The sequence below is a fragment of the Gossypium arboreum genome, chromosome 1, assembly GCF_025698485.1.
Source record: "Gossypium arboreum isolate Shixiya-1 chromosome 1, ASM2569848v2, whole genome shotgun sequence".
NCBI classification, from domain to species: Eukaryota; Viridiplantae; Streptophyta; class Magnoliopsida; order Malvales; family Malvaceae; genus Gossypium; species Gossypium arboreum.
Genome location: NC_069070.1, coordinates 115,813,968 through 115,835,170, shown reverse-complemented (window position 1 = coordinate 115,835,170; position 21,203 = coordinate 115,813,968). Strand labels below are relative to the sequence as shown.

The window sequence follows — 21,203 nt, the reverse complement described above, 5'->3', positions numbered from 1 at the left end:
TCGAATCTCTAAATACAAAACATTGCTTTATTTTGAAAATTTCTTTTTATGAATTTGAGTAAAAAAATGAAATATTTAAAAATGATATATGTGTAGTTTATTTGATCATGTTTAAAAAAATCGTTTAAAACTTCAAAAGGGTCATATGTGGCTATTAATGATAGTGCAACATACATTTGAAATAACAATGACATAATATGCATAATAAAATATAACATATATAGCATTGATATTAACAAATCCTAATGTTAACATGCATAAACTATAATAAGAAATTGCTAATGATAATATAATAACAATAATAATAACAACAACAATAATAATAATAATAATAATGAATTTAAATTTTGAAAGTACATGAAGAGTGACAAATAAATGAATAATGGAATAAAATAACAATGAAGATAAGGGCAAACATAAAATAAACAAGCCAGTTTAAAAAGGGTGGATGAATAAATAAATAAGAGCTAATATAAACTTGATTTGAAAAAGAAATTAAATAAATAAATAAACTAAAAATAGGATATAATTTTTTTAAATAGGTAAATTAATTAATATATTAAGTAGACTAAGGATGACATTGAAATCAAACTGAAATTTGGGGTACAAATCGTAAATAAAAAAAGGCAAACCATGATCAAAATAAGACGCGCTGACACTAGCGAGGCGAGGACCAAATGAAAAAATAGCCCAATCTTCGGACACGCGTCCTTTCTCTAAGTGCTCAGCATGCCACAGATTAAATTGAACCACACGAGAAATATGTTGCCAAATTTATAAAATAAAAAGGTAAGTAAAAGGGCTAGATTGCAGTGCACCGTAAAAGTGGATGGATCACGCTTGAAATAAACCCAAAAGAGTGAAACACGTGGATCCCCCATTTGGAGTGGGTGGGGTTCGGGTTGGCCCTCCCAAAAACCACGCCGTTTTAGCATTTTGGGAGGCCAATTGAAACGGTGCCATTTCAAGGTTCTTATTTAAGCCCCAAAATTTTTTTAAACCTTCACTTTAGCCCTCCCTTCAAAAAGAATTGAAAAAAACTTTTTAACCCTCTCTCTCACCCCTCCTTTTCGACTGAACTCCGGTCAATGGGCCACCGCCCATCCATCACCACATACGGTGGCCAGAGTTCCAAAGAGGGCCTTTTTCGGTCAATTCGGTCTCCCCAAATCTCATTCCAAGGCCAAAAACCCAAAAAATGCCCTCTAAAATTCAAAAAGAATGAAGGAAACCCCTCGGCTTCCTTTTTCGATCGTGAGAAAGGTAAAAGCTTTTGTGTTTTTTTTTATAGATACCTATATATCTATGATTTTTTAAATAAATATGAAATAAAAGATAAGGAAACCACATAATGAAAACTATCGTATTTTCGATCTTTTCTTTCTCGTATATCTCTTTTTTTTTATTTTTAAAAATAACAAATAGAGAAACGAAGCAAATCACCTTATTTGCCTTTTTTGAATTACTATGATGTGTTTGTAAAAAAAAACAATAAATGAAGTTGATGTGGCTTTTATAGCCGAATACAAGGCCGTTTGCTTCCATTTTTTTTTGTCATTTTGCTATTGATGCTTGCGTGCTCCTCTCTGTTATTTCATTTAATTCTCTTGCAGGTGTTAGAAGCGTGGTAATGGCGTGCAGCGGTGATGGCACGCGTGAGGAGACGCGGCGACTGAAGCTCTTAGGGGGTTAGGTTTTTTTCTTCTACTTGTTTTTTTTTTTCTGATTTGTTGTGGGCTAAGGTTTCTAAGTTTGGGCTTAGTTTTAGTTTGTTGGGTTAAATGAATTTGGGCTGTTGAGCTTATTGTTTGGGTTTTGAATTGGATTGTAATTTTTCTGGACCCTTTTTTATTTTATTTTGTAATTTACCCAAGTTAAAATTGGCCTATTACATTACCTTTGGTAAAAGTATTATTTTTAAGCATATTTTAATTTATGAGTTACCAATAAATTACTTCAATTAGTAGTATTTAACTACTCTCAACTTATCTTCATCAAGTTTGAAAATTTATTTTTACGAGAACTATCACTTATCTTTTTATTTCAAATTTAAATTTGTATTACTATTTTTATTTTATGTACTATCGTAATATATATGAAATAAATATGTTTTCTCTAATATGTATTGAATTTATATATTTTGATTGAGTCTTAACTTATTTAATATTAATATTGTTGTTAATAAAAAATATAAATTTGAATGGACTGAAAAAAAAAAATTTTTTACGGGTTAGGGAAAATTTAAAATTTTCGCCACATAATGATTTCCAAAGAAGGGATTTGAGTCATTTCTTTTTACATAGGTTTTTTTCACGTGTGGTGGGCATGGCATGGCACTGGTATTTATATACAAAGAATCTTAAACTTTATTATCTCTCTCCATTTCTAGATCCCCAAAACCCTCAAATACTTTTTTTTTTTCCATCCCATCGATCTCGCCAATGGCCAACACTAATCTCCCTCGAAGAATCATTAAGGTTTCTCTTTCGATCTCACTGTCATCCTTCTCGGTTTCCTCATTGAAACCCTCAGAAAATCTTCCTTTTTTTTAGAAAAAAATAGTGTGTTTCCTTTTTTTGTGTTTCTAGAGTTTGATTTAGTAGCTGAATTGTTTTGGGGTTTTAATGAATCAGAAGCTTCAGTAAATTGTTCTAAGTCTTCCTAGTTTGTTTCTGTGAATTATGTAAATGTTTCATGCTTAATTTTTGTTTCTTTATCTTTGATCTAAACAGGAAACTCAGCGTCTCCTCAGTGAACCAGGTAAATACTTTGCTTCTTTTTTTGAAATTCTTGTTGAATATTGTTTGCTATCGGTTTTTTTTTTTTTTGGTTTAAATGTTATGGGCTGAAAAATGTTTAATTTGATTGTTTTTCCCTTAAATACAGCGCCTGGAATTAGTGCCTCACCATCAGAGGATAATATGCGATATTTCAATGTGATGATCCTTGGTCCAACACAATCTCCATATGAAGGTAGTTGTTTTTTTTAATCGGATGGGTTGCTGACGCTTTTTCTTTGTGTTAGAAATGTAAAATTTTAGCAGTTATTGTATAATAGTTGGGTCTCGACTGATTGAATACATAAAGATTGACACCATTGCCAATTTTTAGTCATTAAAATGACCTCTATATGCCTTAAGAGTATGATTTTTTATTTGAGAAAATGGTTATGCGTTGTTTATATTATTTCATTTCTATCTTTTAATGAGAAAGAAGGGGCCCTTGTTTTCAGTGTTGAGTGTTGAAATATAAGTCCAATTAGCATGGTTTTAAGTCTTATGCTGTGGTTAGTCTGGTTTTTGGAAGTTGTTTCCGGTAATATCTCATCACCTTTTTTTTCATTCTGCATTTATGTATAGGATATGATGCATTTTCTTGTTTGGTTATTTGTTTAGGAGGGGTTTTCAAGTTGGAACTATTTTTGCCTGAAGAATATCCCATGGCTGCTCCTAAGGTAGTCAGCATTGAGTTATTCTTAATGTTTAGCATGATCTTCATGTTTTGGCATCTGTTGGGGTATGCTCGATTGATGTTCCTTTGATATATGATATTGATCGACTTTACATTGGGTTTTATTATGAATTAGGGATGCACTAGTTTACATGTAGAGAATGCTGCCTTTGCTTTGTGTGACTGTTTTATCTGTCACGTTTTTACTGTTAGTGCATCTAGTTTCCATCAGTTTCTGTTCTTCTTGGTGATTAAGGATATAATTTCCTTTAGCTTGTCAATGTTTGCTCGACCTTCACTTGTTAAGTTGTTTGTTAGTCAGTGTTGAAGCACACATGCATCATATTGCATATTTGTAGTCTATCTGCTTAAAAATGTTTTTGAATTTCTCTCTATCTAATCGGTACTATATTCTATGAACTTCAGTTTACTGAACAGATGGAGATACATATACTATCAATGCATCCTATTATTAACAGCCTAATTTCCATGACCTTCTTAGCTCTCTAATATCAAACTCTCTTTCATCTCTTTAACTAGTTGGAGAAATTCATCTGCAATCATATGATTTTCTATAATTTGCTAGTGCTTTGTGATCTTCAACCTTCGTTCTAATAGATTCAGGTTCAACAGAATTTTTTTTGCAAAATTGTGTTATTCTCCTTTAAATATGGTGAAGTTTTGGTTCTATATGATTATTTGCTTTAATGACATTTAAGAGGAAAATGTATATTAGAAATGAACATCTAATAGTATGTTATATTCACTGGCTTTCGGAAGTCGTTCTTACTTTCACCTAGGAAGAACCTTTACTTTTGTGGATGCCTTGCCTTCAATTAGTTGCGCAGAACCAACTTTTTTGGTGCTAATGATCTAATCCGTGCTTGCTCTCCTAATTGGACTCTGTATGGCTGATAGGTGGCATTTGAGATTCATTATCTTCTTGTGATCGGTACTTAATTGTTTGATTTCTGAAAATTAGGACCTCTGTCCTCTTTTTGGTGATTGGACTTCATTGTTTGGTTCTCAGAACTTTTCCATCTTCCATTAGTTTTGCCCTTTCTGGTATATTTCGTATTTTTATCCACCTTAACAAATTTGCTGTAACAGGTTCGATTTCTTACAAAGATATATCATCCTAACATCGATAAGGTCAGCTCTACCTGTTCCTTCTTTTGTCCTTATTTTTTGGTGTTAAAGGTGTATTTTATTGTTCTAAGAATTGAGCTTTCTTGCAGCTTGGAAGAATATGCCTTGATATTCTCAAAGACAAATGGAGTCCAGCTCTCCAGATTCGAACTGTACTTTTGAGGTATTATAAGTTTTTGTGAGATGTAACCCTATTACTGTAAATCACAATAGATGGTTTGAGTAACAAGCTTAGAACGTATTACATGTTATTATAGTTATAATTTTTTTTTCTGGAAAATTAGAGATTTCAAGTAAAGATGGCAGTTGAATATTTCTTTTCCACCAATGCCTATTTATAAAGATCGGGGAAGAACATGTTTTAGGGATTAAATTGAAAAGTATTGAAATTATGGAAAATTCTGATATTTTATAGAATTCATGGACTGTTATCGATATGTATGATAATAATAGCTGGAAATAAGGATTAAATTGCAAGAATTTTATTTTCTTGACCCTAAGGATGAAATCGTCATTAATTAAAAGTTTAGCGGCAAAATGGTAATTTTTGTCTGGAGCATTAATTAAATGTATTAGAATATGAAATGAATGAAAATGATGATCAAATTTATTTATAAAGATCCGGACGACACAAATACGAGACTTGATCATGGAAAAGAAAACATATCAGAATAATGAAATCATAAACACGAACAATCAATGAGGTAAGTTCGTGTAACTTGAATTATATTCTTAAATGCTTGAAATGCATGTTATTGATATGAATATGATTTGAATGTTCATTATATGAAAATTGATGAAACATTGATATATTTGATAAAATGGGAAGAAATCTCGGTTGAATGAAAGGAAAATTCGATGGATCTCTAAAAAGGAATTGACGGTAAAAAGGATCTAGCCCGGACGGGTGATCCTATCCTGATATAACCCTCCCGAAGAATATGTGTAAAATGGATTTAGCCGGACGGTAATCCGAATTAGGGTCTCAATTTAGCCTGGATGGTAATTCAGATCCAAACTCATTAGAGTAATTGTCGCGTTGAGGATTTAGCTCTGGACCTGGTAATCCCGACAATACTCTATGAGTTTATATTACAGGGGATTTAGCCTGGACTGGTAATCGCACTGTAAGGATGAGGTTTGCGGGAGTGTGCTCTCTGCTTTTGTTTTGCATGAAAGATTTCACTGCTTTTTTTCAAATGCAAATATATTTATATGTTTTTGTGTATGTGTGTGTGTACGTATTATTACTTAGAAAGGGAATTCTTTTATGTTTGGGTTGAAGACATTATTATCTTAAGTTTTTGCGGTATCTTGATCGAGTTTTAGGTCAATACTAAAATTATTATCTTTATTGCTAGCATTCAAGCACTCCTAAGTGCTCCTAATCCTGATGATCCACTCTCGGAGAACATTGCTAAGCACTGGAAAACAAATGAGGCTGAAGCCGTGGAGACAGGTAAAATCCCATGGTTGCAATCTTAGATCACTACTAGAATCAAGGCTGATATGCTTTGATTCTTACGATTGACTGTTCTCAGTTTCCTTGACTATTTACAGCTAAGGAATGGACCCGTTTATATGCGACCGGTGCATAATACAAGTGGCGGAACCGTTAGTGCTCTTAAAATAACATTTTTATGCAATGTAAGCTATTCAATGTTGAAGTTAATGTGGAAATTCAGAAGAATTAATGTTTGAAAGAGTCTGATATTGGCAAAGCTTTCAGCTGCAACCTGAGTTGGAAGCAGTGCAGTCTCATCTCTGAACTTGTAAGATAATATACATTGTTCTCAAAAACTCTGAAATGCTCAAACTAAGGGATTATTCTCTAATACAGCAAAATGTTTAAACGAAATAATTAAATCTAATTGTAATTGTTTAAATTTTGTTGACTAAAGTAGGTGATCATTTTTAATTTAATTATTCCATTGGAATATTTGGAGACATATTTGGCAAATTCTACCAATTTTTTTACCCGTCTTCTCAATTGCTCAGTACTTGCCTCTTTCAACCAAAACTCTTGTGGTTTTTCATATTTAATGCGCAAGTCCTAATTGTATTTTGGCTTATATTGTTGTACTGAGTAATTAGAGGTAGTAATTACATTTTATTTGATAATATAAAATGTAATAATAAATTATATATTTTTATTCTCTAAACAAGTAATAAATTTTAAAACCAAATTTAATGTAAGAAAATATTGGATAATGCAATTATTAATAAAAATAATTTTTTTAAAAAGTATCTTATATAACTTTATTGAACAGCTTATTCCCTAGTTATCATTGGTTAGTATTTTGTTTAGTGCAAATAATTTATAATAAATACAGGTTAATATTTAATGGGTTAAAATGTTTGAAAAATATATCTTTTCAGATTACTTAAATGAAATTAGTAAAATAACATGTAATCATATTTTTAAATAATATATCATTAAATTAAATTACTTTTATTGTGTAGAATAATAGCTTCTTAATATTTAAATAACGTATTGGTGTGTTTGGATAGTCACATGATAATTAGATTTTAATGTGATTGTTTGTAATTATTAGTATAATTATCTCATTTCTCACCATCACTTAAGAATTAGAGTGTATTGAAGTGCTCTAATTGTTATATTTTGAAACGTTGCAAGCTTTGACATATAACTGAAAATATTACAACATCAATTATCAAATTATGGTTTTATATCGAGAAATAAAATAATTTTAATTTTTATGACATCAATTATTAAATTATGATCTTTAAATCAAGAAAAATAATATTTTTAACTTTCAAATATTATCTAAAACTAAATTTTAACATCGATACCATATAAAATTTGGGAGGAAACATTACAACATCAACTATTAAATTACGGTTTTAAATCGGAAAAATTAAAATAATATTAGTATTTACGACATTAATGATTAAATTACAAATCAAAACCTATAAACTAAAATAATAAATAGCTTTTAAATATAAAGACTAAATTTTAACTTGGACACTATATTTTAAAGGTTAGTAAAATATGAAAACGTTAAAATGTCAGAAGTGGGATTTGAACCCACGCTCTCTTACGAGAACCAGAACTTGAGTCTGGCGCCTTAGACCACTCGGCCATCCTGACATTTGCGTCTGTTGTCATTTTGTTTATAATATTCACAGTATAAGCAGCTGCTAATCACATTAAAAACCAAAAATTAGACTTTAAATTTTTTTTGCTTTAAACTTTTATTTTTATTTTAGAGTTAAATGTGTAAATTTATCATCATATTATAAACTAATATTGATATTTGTTATTATACTTTGTTTTTATTAATATTTGCGACCATACTATAAACTATGAGTAAATATTTCAAATCATATTTTGATTAAAATTTTACATCGAAGTTTTGAATTTTATTAAATTTTACCACCAATTTACCCATCAAGATTAATTTTGATAATTTGATAACATAATTTAATAAGGAAAGATTTTTACTTTGATTAACAAAAATTTAACTTTATAAATATTAAAAAACAACTAATTAAGTTAAATTTTCTATTTTAAAAAAATAAAAACTTGAAAAATTAAAATACATATATCATAAAAGAAAATATTTAAGTTTTTCTTATAAAATAACCATTTTTATTTAATCTTAATTTATATTAATTAAAATATTAAAGAAAAATATAGAAATAATTTTTATTAGTTTATTCTTTAAATTGTTTTAATTTAAAATTACATTAAAAATTCAATAATAACTTTAGTGGCAAAATCTAAATCAAATAAAAGTAAAGCAACAAAATTCAGTATAGTGATAAATTTATTTTTAATTCATAAAGATAATGAAAAAAAATCAATCAAACGGAAGTATATACTGACACCACTTAAAAGAATAATGACAAATTACATATTAACCCTTTATTTTATATTGCATTAGCATACTAGTTTCAAAAGCAAGTTTAAAAAGTTGTCTTTGTATTATATTAAAAGGAAAAAAGCTAAATACTATCAAAAGAGACATGCAGTAGTTTCTTAGGTTAAAAACTCTGCTAAGTAAAATAATATGGTACTTATGGATGTATTTTAATTTAAATCAAATTAATTATGTATAGTATGAAATTATTCGGTACACTGTCAGTGAAATTTTTAAACTCTATAAATAGGGTCAAAGAGTTGACAAGTGTCATATAAAAATATAATAAAATATTTTTAAAAAATTAAATATCTCATATGATTCTATGAATTTGAAATTTACACCAATAAGGAATTGATTTTGGGAGGAAAAAGAGTCAAAAAATTTCAATCAAGTTAATAAATAAATAATGAATGGTCAACCCCCTCAAAACGGCAGCGTTTTTGTGGTCACATAAATAAAACTAAAATTACCCCCACAACGGCTATATTCCCTGCCATAAAAAGTTAAAAACAAATACTTAATTGTAATAAAAATACACAAAAATTCACCGTACTCCGTACAAACGGTAATTCTACAGTACTTTTTACGTACTTTTTTGGATCCGTCCCTCATTTCCGAATGAAGAAAAAAATGACAGGCTTTTACAACGTAGGCCCATTTCAACACGTGCAACCCACCCACACGTGCCGAATTCATCATCATTGTTTTTTTTTTTTTTAAAACTAAATTACTTTATTTATTTATGTCCATCACATTATTATCCATAGTTCACATCAAATTAATATTGATAGGTTTGCCCAATTGACATTGTCAAATTATTCTCCCTTTTCCGTTCCATCCAAGCAAAACCAATGCCCTTTTTTTTGCTAGTTTTACACCACAAAAATCTATTAATGTTGACAGCTTTATTACTATTTCATATCTTAATCATATAAAATTTCAACAGTTTATGCAATTATTATTATTCTTTTATATTTATATATGTATATGATGATGAGGATGGCTTCAATAATTTTAACTTAAATAATTCTTTTTTAAAAAAAGAAAAATAGATGATGAGGTTGTGATGATGATAGGATGGCTTCAATAATGGTTCATGTAAAATAGGGAAAAGACAATACAAAGGTAAAAGTCTAGAAACCCAAACCCCCCATCAGATAATGCAAAGGTTTTATGAATGGAATGGGGGGAATCTTTGAACAACCTGTAAACTTTTGGAACTAAGCTACTAGCCTTAGCTTTTCTGATAGCTCCTTTTTCCTCACTCTAATTTAATATATACCCACAAAAGATTTAATTAAATCAATTTGTCTTGTAGCCAATCAAACCATTGTTTTTTTTTGCTCTTACTTTTTCCCAATCTAAGTTTGTCCTAGAGACAGCATTCATTGGCACAGCACGTCACGTGGCCCAAAGGGTCCAACACAGCCCTCCAAAATAAGAAAGGGCTGTGTGCCTGTGTTGCTATGCTTTGTCATGGTCATTGACAAAGGTGCAACACAAACCCGGCTCATTTCGGCACCCACCATTTGTACTTTTGGTCCCTTTTTTTGGTTTAGGTGGGTTTAAGAGGGCAAATACTTCAACTAAACAACACTTAAATGCCCACATGTGAATGCCCCCTCACATGACAAAGGCAGCAAACAACTTCACTTGCAAACAAAATATATATAATATCAACTCAAATATCCTATAATGGAATAGCTAACATGCATTAATGACTTAAGAAACAGATAATGTGGAGTTAGGGGAATGGATGTTTTAGTTCTTTAGACTAATCTAGCTCTCTCCTATCCCCTATCCTATAGGGCACTAGTTTTATATATATACACGCACACAAATAAGCATTAAATGGTGTCAACTACCCACCCAACTCTTTAATAAGAAAAAACCAGCCTTCATTTATCAACATATGTATTGCTTTTTCTTATACCCTATCCCCAGTCCCAAGTGATTGAAATCAATTTAATAATGGAGTTGCAGAGAGAAAAGAGGAAAAAAATGGGAATTTTTTTATTGATAAAATGGTTGAGAGAAAAAAGAAAAGAAAAAGAAACAACAATATTAATGACAACATATTCATCCTTCTTTCACTAACCCAGTAACTAAGTACCCACCAGACATCCAATCATCTCCCTCATGGCTTCTTCAGATGATGTGTATATATCATCACATATATACATGTACAGATCCTCTGCTACCAGCCTGCCTGCCTGCCAGTCCTCTCACTGTATCTCTAAAATGTAAAACTAAGTATCCACTTTTTCAATAAAATTGTACACATATTTCTCAATTGTTTCTCCCTTTTTTTTTTTGTTCTTTTTTTTTTTCAAGTTTCCCACTGAATGAAAGTAGTGATACAAGAACCAGGCTGGCCTACTTTGAAAATGGAAAAGAGAGGGGGAGAGAAATTAAGGAAAAGGTGAAAGGGAGGAACAAGAACAGGGAACCCTAGAGCAATGAGGAATGAATGAATAAATGAAAACTGCAAAAGGGGGGGAACTAAAAGCTAATTTTATCTGTGGGTTCCTCTGGCATTGCCTGCTAATGGGATTATTATGTAGCTCTGGTTTTATGTCACAGGTACCTGGTAATCCTTATGTGGTGGGAGGGAAAGATTGGAAAGGTAGTGGAAAGAGTTCCCAACAAAATAGACATTTGGGTAGTAGCAAGAAGTGAAACACAAAAAAAAAAGGAGGGTGGACCAAGGAGTACAGTCATTAGTTCTAAAAGCTGTAATGCCTCACCGAGTGTTCCAGCATTTCCCGACTCGGGCACACCATTTCCTTCACCCGGCTACCGTTTTTGTATATCTTGAATGTTGGTACAATCCTCACATTCTCGGCGTTTGCAATCACTGGACTCTCATTGATGTCCACCTTTATTCCAAAGAAGCAACAAAAAAGTAGAGGAGAAATCGTTATTCTCGCTGCAGTGCAATAAACCATGGATGGAGAAAGAAAAATGGGACACTTACCTTAAGAAAATTTATGGAGGGATAACGACCACATAGAGCATCCACAAATGGAGATATCTGTTTGCATTGCAGGTTGGAAGCCATCTTGAAATGGACTACAGAGATGCCTGTGGATCAAAATTAACTCTCAAGAGGATTGCAAGATGGAAAAAAACCAGAGAGAGAGAGCGATTGAAGTAATGAAGATAATTCAAAATGCAAGGTCAACATTACCTGGCAGAGATATTGCAGCTCTGAACTGCTCAAGACTGCATACTTCTTCTACTTCGCCACCGAACTTCATATTATAAACCTCTTCACCGCGGGATTTCTTCAATGCAACTTGTGCATGAAAAAGAGATTCAGCAACTTCATTGTCATCAGGAAGTTCCCTTCTCAAAACTTCATAATCTCGGACAGCTTCAGCCCATCTCTCTAGCTGTACTTCACAATGACTGATGATCAGTATGAAGCAAACAAATTCGGGTACACCCATACACAAAGATGTTGATCATTATGATGAAGGAAAGCTTTAAAGAATTGTTTACCTTGCTATTACATGCTGCCCTTCTAAGAAGGGCTTTTATGTAGTTTGGTTGGATACTTAAAGCTTGGTCACAATCTTCAATAGAACGCTCCCACCGCCCAAGCTTAAACCAACATGCTGCTCTGTTACAATAAAGGATAGAATTCGAAGGATCATGCCTGAGGCCATCCCCATATGCTGAGCATGCCTCAGTGAACCTTTCAGATTTGAAGAGATCATTCCCACGTGCTCGTGCTCTTGCAACCAACCTCACATTGTTAAGCAGTACAGCAACTTCAACATTTCGGGGATCAACCTGTCCAGCCTTCTCAGCAGCTGTAACTGCATTCTCAAACCTGCAAGACATCCATCGTCTATTTTACAATGGTCCCAAAATCCTTGCCATCTTTTATATATGATGAAAGTTGGCATTTTTTAAACTAACCTTCCAAGTGCCATCTCCATTTGTGCTTGAACAAAAAAGATATACGCTTCAACAAGCATGCCAAAGTATTTAGTTTGCAAGGAGTTACTGCATGATTCTAATTTAGGAACAACTGAAAGGCTTGATTCAGCATCATCAAGTTGATGTAGTTTCAAAAGGGCTTCCACTCTACACATAAAAAGCTGTAAATTCAATGTGAACCAGTTCAGCCATTTTCAATGTCTGTTAACTGCACAAAATTCTTTGAAATTTATGGATGGAAAGTTTTAGACAAGTTCTTTACCTGAGGAGAAAAGTCAGCACCAGCGGCAATACCAGCATCAGCTTCCCTTAATGCACTTCTCCAGTCCCTAATTCTCCGGGCATCTGTGCACTTGTTAAGATGCCTTTCCACTGCCTGCAACTTCTGCAACTCCATTGGATCTTGTGGTTGCCCGGGAAACAATAAGTGCTTCCTAGCATTCTCAACATGCCCTACCCTGAAATAGAATTGAGTTAAAATTGGAGCAACCTAAATATTATATGCACATTTGACTAATGTTGCGAAATGAGAAGTGATATCAAAATGCCTACGATCATTAGAAAAGAAAAGGCAGGCACAAAGCAAAGTAAATACTGAAACACATAACAGACAAGTTCATCAGCTACTAATACCCTTTGGCAATGGATCCTTCTAAATAACATACAAGAACTCATCATTCGAAGGAAACTATGGGATATGCAATCCTAAAGATTTCAACTGGATGCGTAAGCCTAGCCAAGCTAATCCTATAAATACAAACAGTAAAATGAGAACCATATAACTAAAAGGAAATTCACAGAACAGACATGACATATAAAGAAATACAGATCAGAATTCTGCCGAGACATACAAAATAAAAGCACAAATGGATCTAACAACCTACAACTATGCAGATGAAAGCATTAGCATTAGTTACATCCATTCACCAGATCAAAAACTTAAGCAACAATCATCAAGACAGAAACCTTGTTATCAATGTAGTACAAGAACCACAGTTGTTACCAGCAAGACTAGATCCAAAACATCTAGAAAACCATCACTAACTCAAAATTATCCCCAGAAAAAAACTCCCACCGACACTCTTTGCTTCACCAATGTAGGTGAAAACATAATGCCAAATATATGAATTTTTATGTATTGTAGCTGTTTTCACCTTAACAATAATGAAGCCAATCTCTGATGAGCCCTCCCATAATTAGGATCCAATCTAACCGCTTCTTCACATTCCTTGACTGCCTCACCTACTCTCCCTAAAGCCGTCAATGCAGCCGCTCGGTTACTCCGGTAAGCTGCGTTCGCCGGTGACAAAGCTATAGCCTTATCATACAAACTCAAAGCCTCTAAAAAATGTCCCTTTTTGTACATCTCATTCCCAACTTTCTTGAGTTCCTCAGGTTCCAAGTTCCCCATTGCCTTCCTCATTACATCACTTGCATTCCCCCGGTTTCCCAGGGTGTGACTGGGTTCAAAGGCGGTGCCTCTGGAAGGCGTAACGGGTCCAGTTCCCACTCCCCCGGCCCGCATTATGCTGCCGTGGCCATAATTACCCGACCCAGAGCCTAAAACGTCGGTTCTGGAGCTTCGGTTCACTGCCATGCCGGTTTTTATGATTCTCCCAGAAGGGCATATGTTTCCGGTCGGGAGAACATTGACTGCCGGCGAGTTGACAGTGCTTTGACCCGAATAGATCAACGGGTGGGTCGTGGCAGTGTTGGGTTTGGATCTGGTCTGAGCCGGTTTCATATTCCCCGTCGATGCTGTTGGGCTCGTTTCGCTTGAACCGGATAGTTCACCAGAGTGGTTATTCCGACCCGATTCAGATCTCCTAGCGGTCGCGTTAGACGAGTTCCGACCCGAAACGGATCTGGACGAACTGGAGCTCGAACTCGTCGTAGTCGTAGTAGTAGTGGTCGTAGTCATCGTCAGACCCTGTTGCCCTGTTCGGAGCGGGGACACGGGTGAACCCAGATCGAGTTCACGGAAATCGGGCTTATTATCATCGTAACTCAACGAGTCACGGAGTTGATCAGCGAGTTTATCATAATCCCGACCCAACTCCGTTTCCGGCTTTCCAAGATGCGACATTTTGCCTTCCTCTTTCTTTCCCCTCTCACTAAAAAAAAATGGGTTGGCTCCAATTTCCTTCCCCTTCCCCTTCCCCTTCCTCCCCTCTCTCTCTATTTCCTTCGAGTCTTTTATTGATAATGTGAGTGAAAAAAGAAAAGAAAGAACTTGAAGTGAATGTAGCAAGAAAGGACAGAGCTTGGAGAAGAATAGGAAACCAAAAAAAATAAAAACTTGGAAGAAGAGATCTAAGAGAGAGAGAGAAAATGAAAGGAAAGGAAAGAAAGAGATGGGGATCTCGTGATATAAAAGTAAGAAGCAAAGAATGAATGTGAAAAAAAAAAATTGAGAGCGAGAAAGGGTTTTACGGAGAGATAAGAAAAAGAAAAGAAAGAAGAACTTGGAAGAGAAAGAGCTTTTTATTTATTTACTCGCTTCTTCTTCTTCTTTTTTCTTGTTTATTAATTATTTTTAATTTTATTTTTCTAAATTTCTTTCACCTGCTGCTTCACGAGACGGGTTTTTCATTTCTTGGGTTAATTACAAATCAGGGGATCAGACCAATGGATCCACAGTAATTATTTCTTAGTATCGTATATGTAAAGTATTTATTATTTAGGAAATTTCTTAAATCCACATTTCTATCTCCAACTTCATCCATATTATTTTTTTATATCCGTTTTTCAAGATTTATGATTGATTCTCTTTACACTTCAATATGAATTCAGTATATACTAAAACTTATTTAGAAATCAAACTTAAAACAAATATTAACAGAAAAATTAACTTATTTAGAAATTAAACTTAAAAAATTCTTGATATTATATACTAAATACTTTCTCATATTACACTAGTGAATAATTATTTTAACTCTATCGGCCTGATTTGTAATTAACACTTCATCTTTAATTTTGCTTTGTTTGTTGTTTCTGCTAACTGCTAAGGGGCTATGTCTTATCCCACTCTCATATCAAAGAGAGTAAAACACACTATTTATAAAATGAGAAATTAGGAGACATAAAATGAGAAATTAATGCTTTTTTTTTTCTATCAGATAATGCAAAATTCCTTTTTTTTTCACAAAAATTATTATCGCATCAATTTTATATTATAGCGCGTGAAGCATACTAAGTGATATAGCGAGTGGGAAAGCAAAACTAAAATTGCATGAAAATAATTAAGAAAGGAGACGTGAGTAAGTGAGCAGGTCATCATCTTGTTCAGTGTTCTATTTTCCTTTTAACTCTCTTTTTACAACACTGCCCACAGTCAAAATATACAGCCAACTTTTTTTAACCGCGGTAAATTTAGTTCAAATTTTACTGAGCTCGAGTCTTTCTCTTCCAAACAAAGTCCAAACAAAGCCATCCCTTAACCACGTGGCACATATACTGATGCTTGTGGCCCCACTTTAGAGCACCAGCAAACATCAATATCAAACCACCAGTCCAAAATTATTATTTTTTTACATATAAAAAAAATAGTATAATTAAACTGTGACCTTTTCAATTATTTTAGCGAAAATTTAGCTTAACATAATCTCTAGTTTAGTGAAAATTTCATATCACAACTAAAATAAATAAATCTAATATTAAATTTTTATATTTTTTAGTCAGATATTTTTATTTTTATAAATTTAAATTCTTAAATTTTCTTTAAAATCTGAATATTTTTATTATTTAATTAAAGTGGATAATAAATTGAAATATTCAAATAATAAATCTAAATTCGTTATCAGTTCAGTATATTTAGATGATTTTTAAACTGTATATGTGAAAGAAAAAAAAGTCAAATTTTTATTTTATTTTTCTTTTTATGGTATTTATGTAGTGACTTAAATTCATGACTGCTAATTTTCATCCCCTAGATTGTTGTACTTCCTACCAGATTTTTTACTTGCTTACGCAATCCATAAAGGCCAACACTTAATTACCCAAATTACCCTCATGTGCCTATTAATTACAAAATTACTTGAAGCCATGCAAAACCCCCACCTGTTCACTCCCTTCGATTGTCTCGAGAAAGTGAGTGAGAGACAATGTCAACTTCAATCGCATAAAAGAAAAAGGACCCCCACAAAAGCCGAAAAAGGCCATCAATGGCTTTATTGTGAAATTGTGGGTTTTATCAGGGTTAAATATGGAAGTTGACGAACCTGGTCCACTGCGACAGAAGTAGCTGGCCATGTGTAGCAGAGAGCGGCGTGCCAGCTGGCCCATTGAGGGGGAAAGACCTTAAGAGAGAGGGCAAAAGAGTGGCGTCCAGCTAAGCAGATAACGGAGTCTGGTAACGGCGTTAGGATGATCTCGAGGATATTCAGTGTAGTTTGTTGAGGTGTTAGGGGTAGGATGTTAACGGAGGCTAAAATGGAGAAAGGGAAGTCGTATTTTTATGGAATGATGAGGTGGCTATCTAATTCATGCCAGGTAGCTCATTTGCCCTTTCTTTCTTTGGTTTTATTCAATGCACAAATGGTCTACAATAAGCCATTAAGCTCGACAATGATGAATTGTTTTTCAATGCAAACATGTTATTTTTGCACAAATGGTCTCTTTTAATCTCAAGAAAGCACAGGTTATGCAAAGGTTCGATTTAGTGAGCAAATAGATTGTACCGATAAATCTAGGAAATGTAACAAAACTACTTGGATTGGACCAACTTGATCCAAATTAAAGATAGTTCACACTATATCCATGAGCGAAAATTTTTTCTATACCATGAGTTGGTGAAAAAAAATATTATAGAGTGAATTGTCACTAAACACCGAAGAAATTTAATCAAACATCTCTAAAAGAGCTTTTGTCTTCTGCCTAGTGTCATAAGGATGAGCAGGGACATTGATGCTTGAAGATAAAGTTGAACATGTTGCAAGATTAGCTTGAGCAGACTTGCGAGTGTTTTTTTATGATGATACTCTTTTCAAAGGTCATTGCAACTTTGAACTTTAACTTTTAGAGATAAGAGGCAAAAGGTAGAGATTGTATCATCAAGTGACCTAAATTTTCGTACAAATAAATTCAAGCTCAAAGTTGACTTGAAAGTTCAGAGTCAATTTTTATTTATGAACTTCGAAAAAAAATTGCAATCTTTGGACTTTTAATTTACAAAGAAAATTCATTAGATTCATCTCTTTAATAGAGCTTTGATCCAAACTTTTTTTTAGGCCAGATGTTTACTTGAGATTTTGATTTGATCTTGATCTTGAATTTGATTTATTTTTAATTAGTGATGATATATTTTTATTATTTATCCCTTAATTAACATAAATTAACTAGAGAAAATGAATTATGACACAGATATTGTGTCATCATTTTACCCATGGTAATTCTGCCTTTGACACATAGTAATTTTGAATTGGCGTGTGTCGCTTTGTAACTTGTCCAAAATTTTCGTTCTCTTTATCAATGTTTACATTTTTCTGTCAATTTATCTATTATTCTTTTTTTTAAAGTTAGTTTTGACTATTAACCTTTTTAAAAGAGTCAAATTAAAAAAATTAATTTTTAATAAAGTTGGCAAGGCAACCCGTGTAATAGCTTAAGTACACTTTATGTTAACATGATGCTATTTATTTAATATGTCACGTAAACTAATAATTTAAATTTTATATAAAATGCTCAAAAAAATTAAAATTCAACTTTTAAAATGTTAAAACTCAATTTTATTTTTTAAAATAAATATTAAATTGATAAATTATGTAAGCGTTAAAAACTAAATTTGAAAGGAGAAAGTTGTGAAGAATAATTTCATAACTGAAGTAGATAATACTTTCTTGATTTGCAATCTAATAGTACCAAAAAATTACCGCGCGCCAATAGTATATATGATAAAGAGTCTACGTCCAAAACTTATACATAGATGTAGAGTGGACAAAGAGGACTCGTAATAGTTCGTACACGTGACTATTTTTATACTAAGATAGGAAACTACGTTTTTATGTACCATGTTTATACATGAAATAAGTGTATACATTTTTTTTAGTTATTTCACTATTTTATTCTTTTAACTATATCCAAGGCCTACAATAATTTAATGATTTTATTTTATTTTATTGCTAAATTAGTGTAAAATCGATTCTACTTATAATAAATATTGTTATAGCTAATGATTATTATAGATAAAATTGATTGTATGTACATTTTAGTACCATACCAACTTATTTCAAACTTTTATATATCTAAATTTAAATTAAATGATATTAAAATAATTTTTAAAATTTAATTATAAAACATAAAAATGTTAAAATTTAATTTATTTTTAACGAAAACGAAATATTGTATTTTTAAAAATTCCAATATACCATAAAATAACTCAACAAAAAATCATTCATTTTAACCCCATAAAATAATTTAGCGGCCAAAATCCAAAGACGGCATGCATGAATTACGTCAAGCTTGGGATAGGTAAATTGTCATGCAAAAAATAATTTGACACATGGAAACACGTGGCAGATGTTTTATATATAGGCCACCATTTTCTTTTTGGTTTTTTGTTTTTGGAACTTTTTTTTGTTAAAATTTGCAACAAGTCCTTATGCTTTTCATAAATTTAGAATTTAATCTCTATACTTTTATTTTAAGGAATTTAGTCTCCCTACTTTTTAGATTTTAAAATTTAGACTTAATTGTTAATACTGTTAAAATTATTCTGTTAAATTTAGGTTTATTACAATATTAGATTTTTAGTTACATAACAATAAGTGAGTACTTTTTTAATTTCAAAATATCAATTTAACAAATTTAACAAAAAAATTAACAGTATTAACAATTGGACCTAAATTTTAAAATTTAAAAAGTAAAAAAAATCTTAAAAATAAAAATATAGACTAAAATTTAAATTTATAAAAAGTATAGGGATTTATGACAAATTTTAAGCTTCTTTTCTTTCTTCCCAAGTTCATTAATTGTAAGTTGTAACGACTAGAGCCGCTTATTTCACTTTTTTCCTCCCTCCTTATTTTCTTACCTTTTGCTTGACTTTCTTACATTACATGCCACGAGTTGTGTCGGTTGAATATATTACCTTTTATTATTTTCTTACAATTCACCATTGTTTTTGTAAATAAATAATAATAATTTGTTCTTCATTTAAGTGTTAGATTTGACTATTAATCGAGTCTTAGCTCCATATATATTAATATTATTATTAATACAGAAATATGAGTTTAAATAAATTGAAACGTATTGCTTTTCTATTTAAGAGTTGAGAAATAACTATAAGTAATTAAGGTAATAAATAAAATAGAACAAATATAATACCAATAAATAAATAAATATTAAAGATTGTGTTGTTATATATTTGAAATATTTTATTCTTTTGGTCCTGCTTTGGTGAATAGATGGTTGACTTATTTGATCTTTTACCTTACACGTAATTAAAGATTGTGTTTTTATGTATTACTTTTAAGGACATGGAAAATATTTTATTTATTGTAAAATGATCCCCATATAATATAATATTATCATCAAGCGGTGAAAATTCAAGTCCTTTCATCTTTTGAGTTTGATTTTTAGCAACTATGATATATTTAAAGTCAAGTGCTATAATAGGGATTAAATTGTAAAAATAATAATAATAATTAACACCTTAAAAGTCTTTCTAATAATATATTAAACTATTCATTAATGCAAAACTTGGACTTTCTAGGGAAGCATGTGATAATAATAATTAACTTTAAAGCATTTAACCTCCAACGGCAAATCAGGTTTTAATTTAATTACAAAGTTTAAATCATATAATAATAATTCAATATTTTAAATCATATAATAATAATTTTTGGCATGTATTAAACAATTTTGAATGATATGTTATTTTCAAACATATTTAAATATTTATTAAATAATATCATATGATATTGAATCATTCACTACCATTATGAACCAAATATTCCTTTATATATATATATGATTTTACAGTAGAGTATTGCTGCAAATAAGATAAATTAGCTTACGTGGCTTAGTTTATGGTTGCCACGTGTAAAGTTTTATTAATAGGTATTCACATTTAAAGAAAAATACAATATACAAACTCAAAAAAAACTAGACTCTCAAAGGAAGATCTTCAATCTGTCTTAACCCTGACTTTTTATCACAACTTATCTTGACAATACTATTTGCCATTGTATTTTTCTCTCGATAAATATGTTGGATCTTCTATTATTTTACCTTTGTTAGGATTTGATGGATTCTTCTAAGAAGAGTTGAGTTCACGATTCTAAAGACACATTCTTAAATAGCATTAGCAGCCTTGCAAATATTCTATCTAAAATAAGTTTTAAACTGTCATTATACAATTCACCATATAATTTTATTGGTAACATTGGCTAAAATCATTATAAAATAAAATTAAATATTCTTTATTTGCAATTTACAATTTTTTATGGCATCAAATACAACTTCCATAAACATTTGGTCAATACCATCCAAACTTTTTGACTTTTTACCATCCATTTATATTTATATATTTTTAGTTCATATTTGTATACAAGTATGGCAAATGATGCTCTCATAAATTAAAATTAGAAACAATTTCCAACATTCAATGTTTATTATTTTGGGACATTCCATAAATATTATTAAAATTCTTGATTGAAAAAAAGCAAAATTATTTTTTAAAATGGTCAAGAAATAATCAAGGAATTAGATGACAATGAAGAAAAGTAAAATCAAAGGAAAAAATATTTATTCCACCACTTTTTTTACTAT

At 31.5% G+C, this 21,203-nt stretch overlaps 2 protein-coding genes and 1 non-coding gene across 4 annotated transcripts; 1 reads left to right on the top strand and 2 right to left on the bottom strand.

Annotated features, from left to right (window-relative positions):
- The first annotated feature begins 2,314 nt into the window (after positions 1–2,314).
- On the top strand, positions 2,315–6,465 carry LOC108480379 (ubiquitin-conjugating enzyme E2 36-like). 2 transcript variants are annotated; one of them, XM_017783360.2, is made up of 8 exons: positions 2,315–2,477; positions 2,733–2,760; positions 2,887–2,973; positions 3,396–3,454; positions 4,561–4,602; positions 4,689–4,762; positions 5,961–6,058; positions 6,141–6,465. In XM_017783360.2, exons 1-8 carry the CDS (start codon positions 2,442–2,444, stop codon positions 6,161–6,163), a joined length of 447 nt encoding a protein of 148 aa, XP_017638849.1. In that variant the 5' UTR covers positions 2,315–2,441; the 3' UTR covers positions 6,164–6,465. The 2 variants fall into 2 exon arrangements, with proteins under 2 accessions (XP_017638849.1, XP_017638848.1); XM_017783359.2 differs by having other exon boundaries at positions 2,328–2,477; positions 6,160–6,465.
- Positions 6,466–7,627: 1,162 nt separating this feature from the next.
- TRNAL-CAA (transfer RNA leucine (anticodon CAA)) lies at positions 7,628–7,711 on the bottom strand. Its single transcript has one exon. It is a non-coding gene; the product is annotated as a tRNA-Leu (tRNA).
- Positions 7,712–10,479: 2,768 nt separating this feature from the next.
- On the bottom strand, positions 10,480–15,020 carry LOC108483375 (TPR repeat-containing thioredoxin TTL1-like). The gene is made up of 7 exons (XM_017786735.2): positions 13,589–15,020; positions 12,697–12,892; positions 12,414–12,595; positions 11,991–12,324; positions 11,677–11,881; positions 11,464–11,570; positions 10,480–11,365 (listed from the first exon to the last, which is right to left on the bottom strand). Exons 1-7 carry the CDS (start codon positions 14,518–14,520, stop codon positions 11,213–11,215), a joined length of 2,109 nt encoding a protein of 702 aa, XP_017642224.1. The 5' UTR covers positions 14,521–15,020; the 3' UTR covers positions 10,480–11,212.
- Between the last annotated feature and the right edge of the window lie 6,183 nt (positions 15,021–21,203).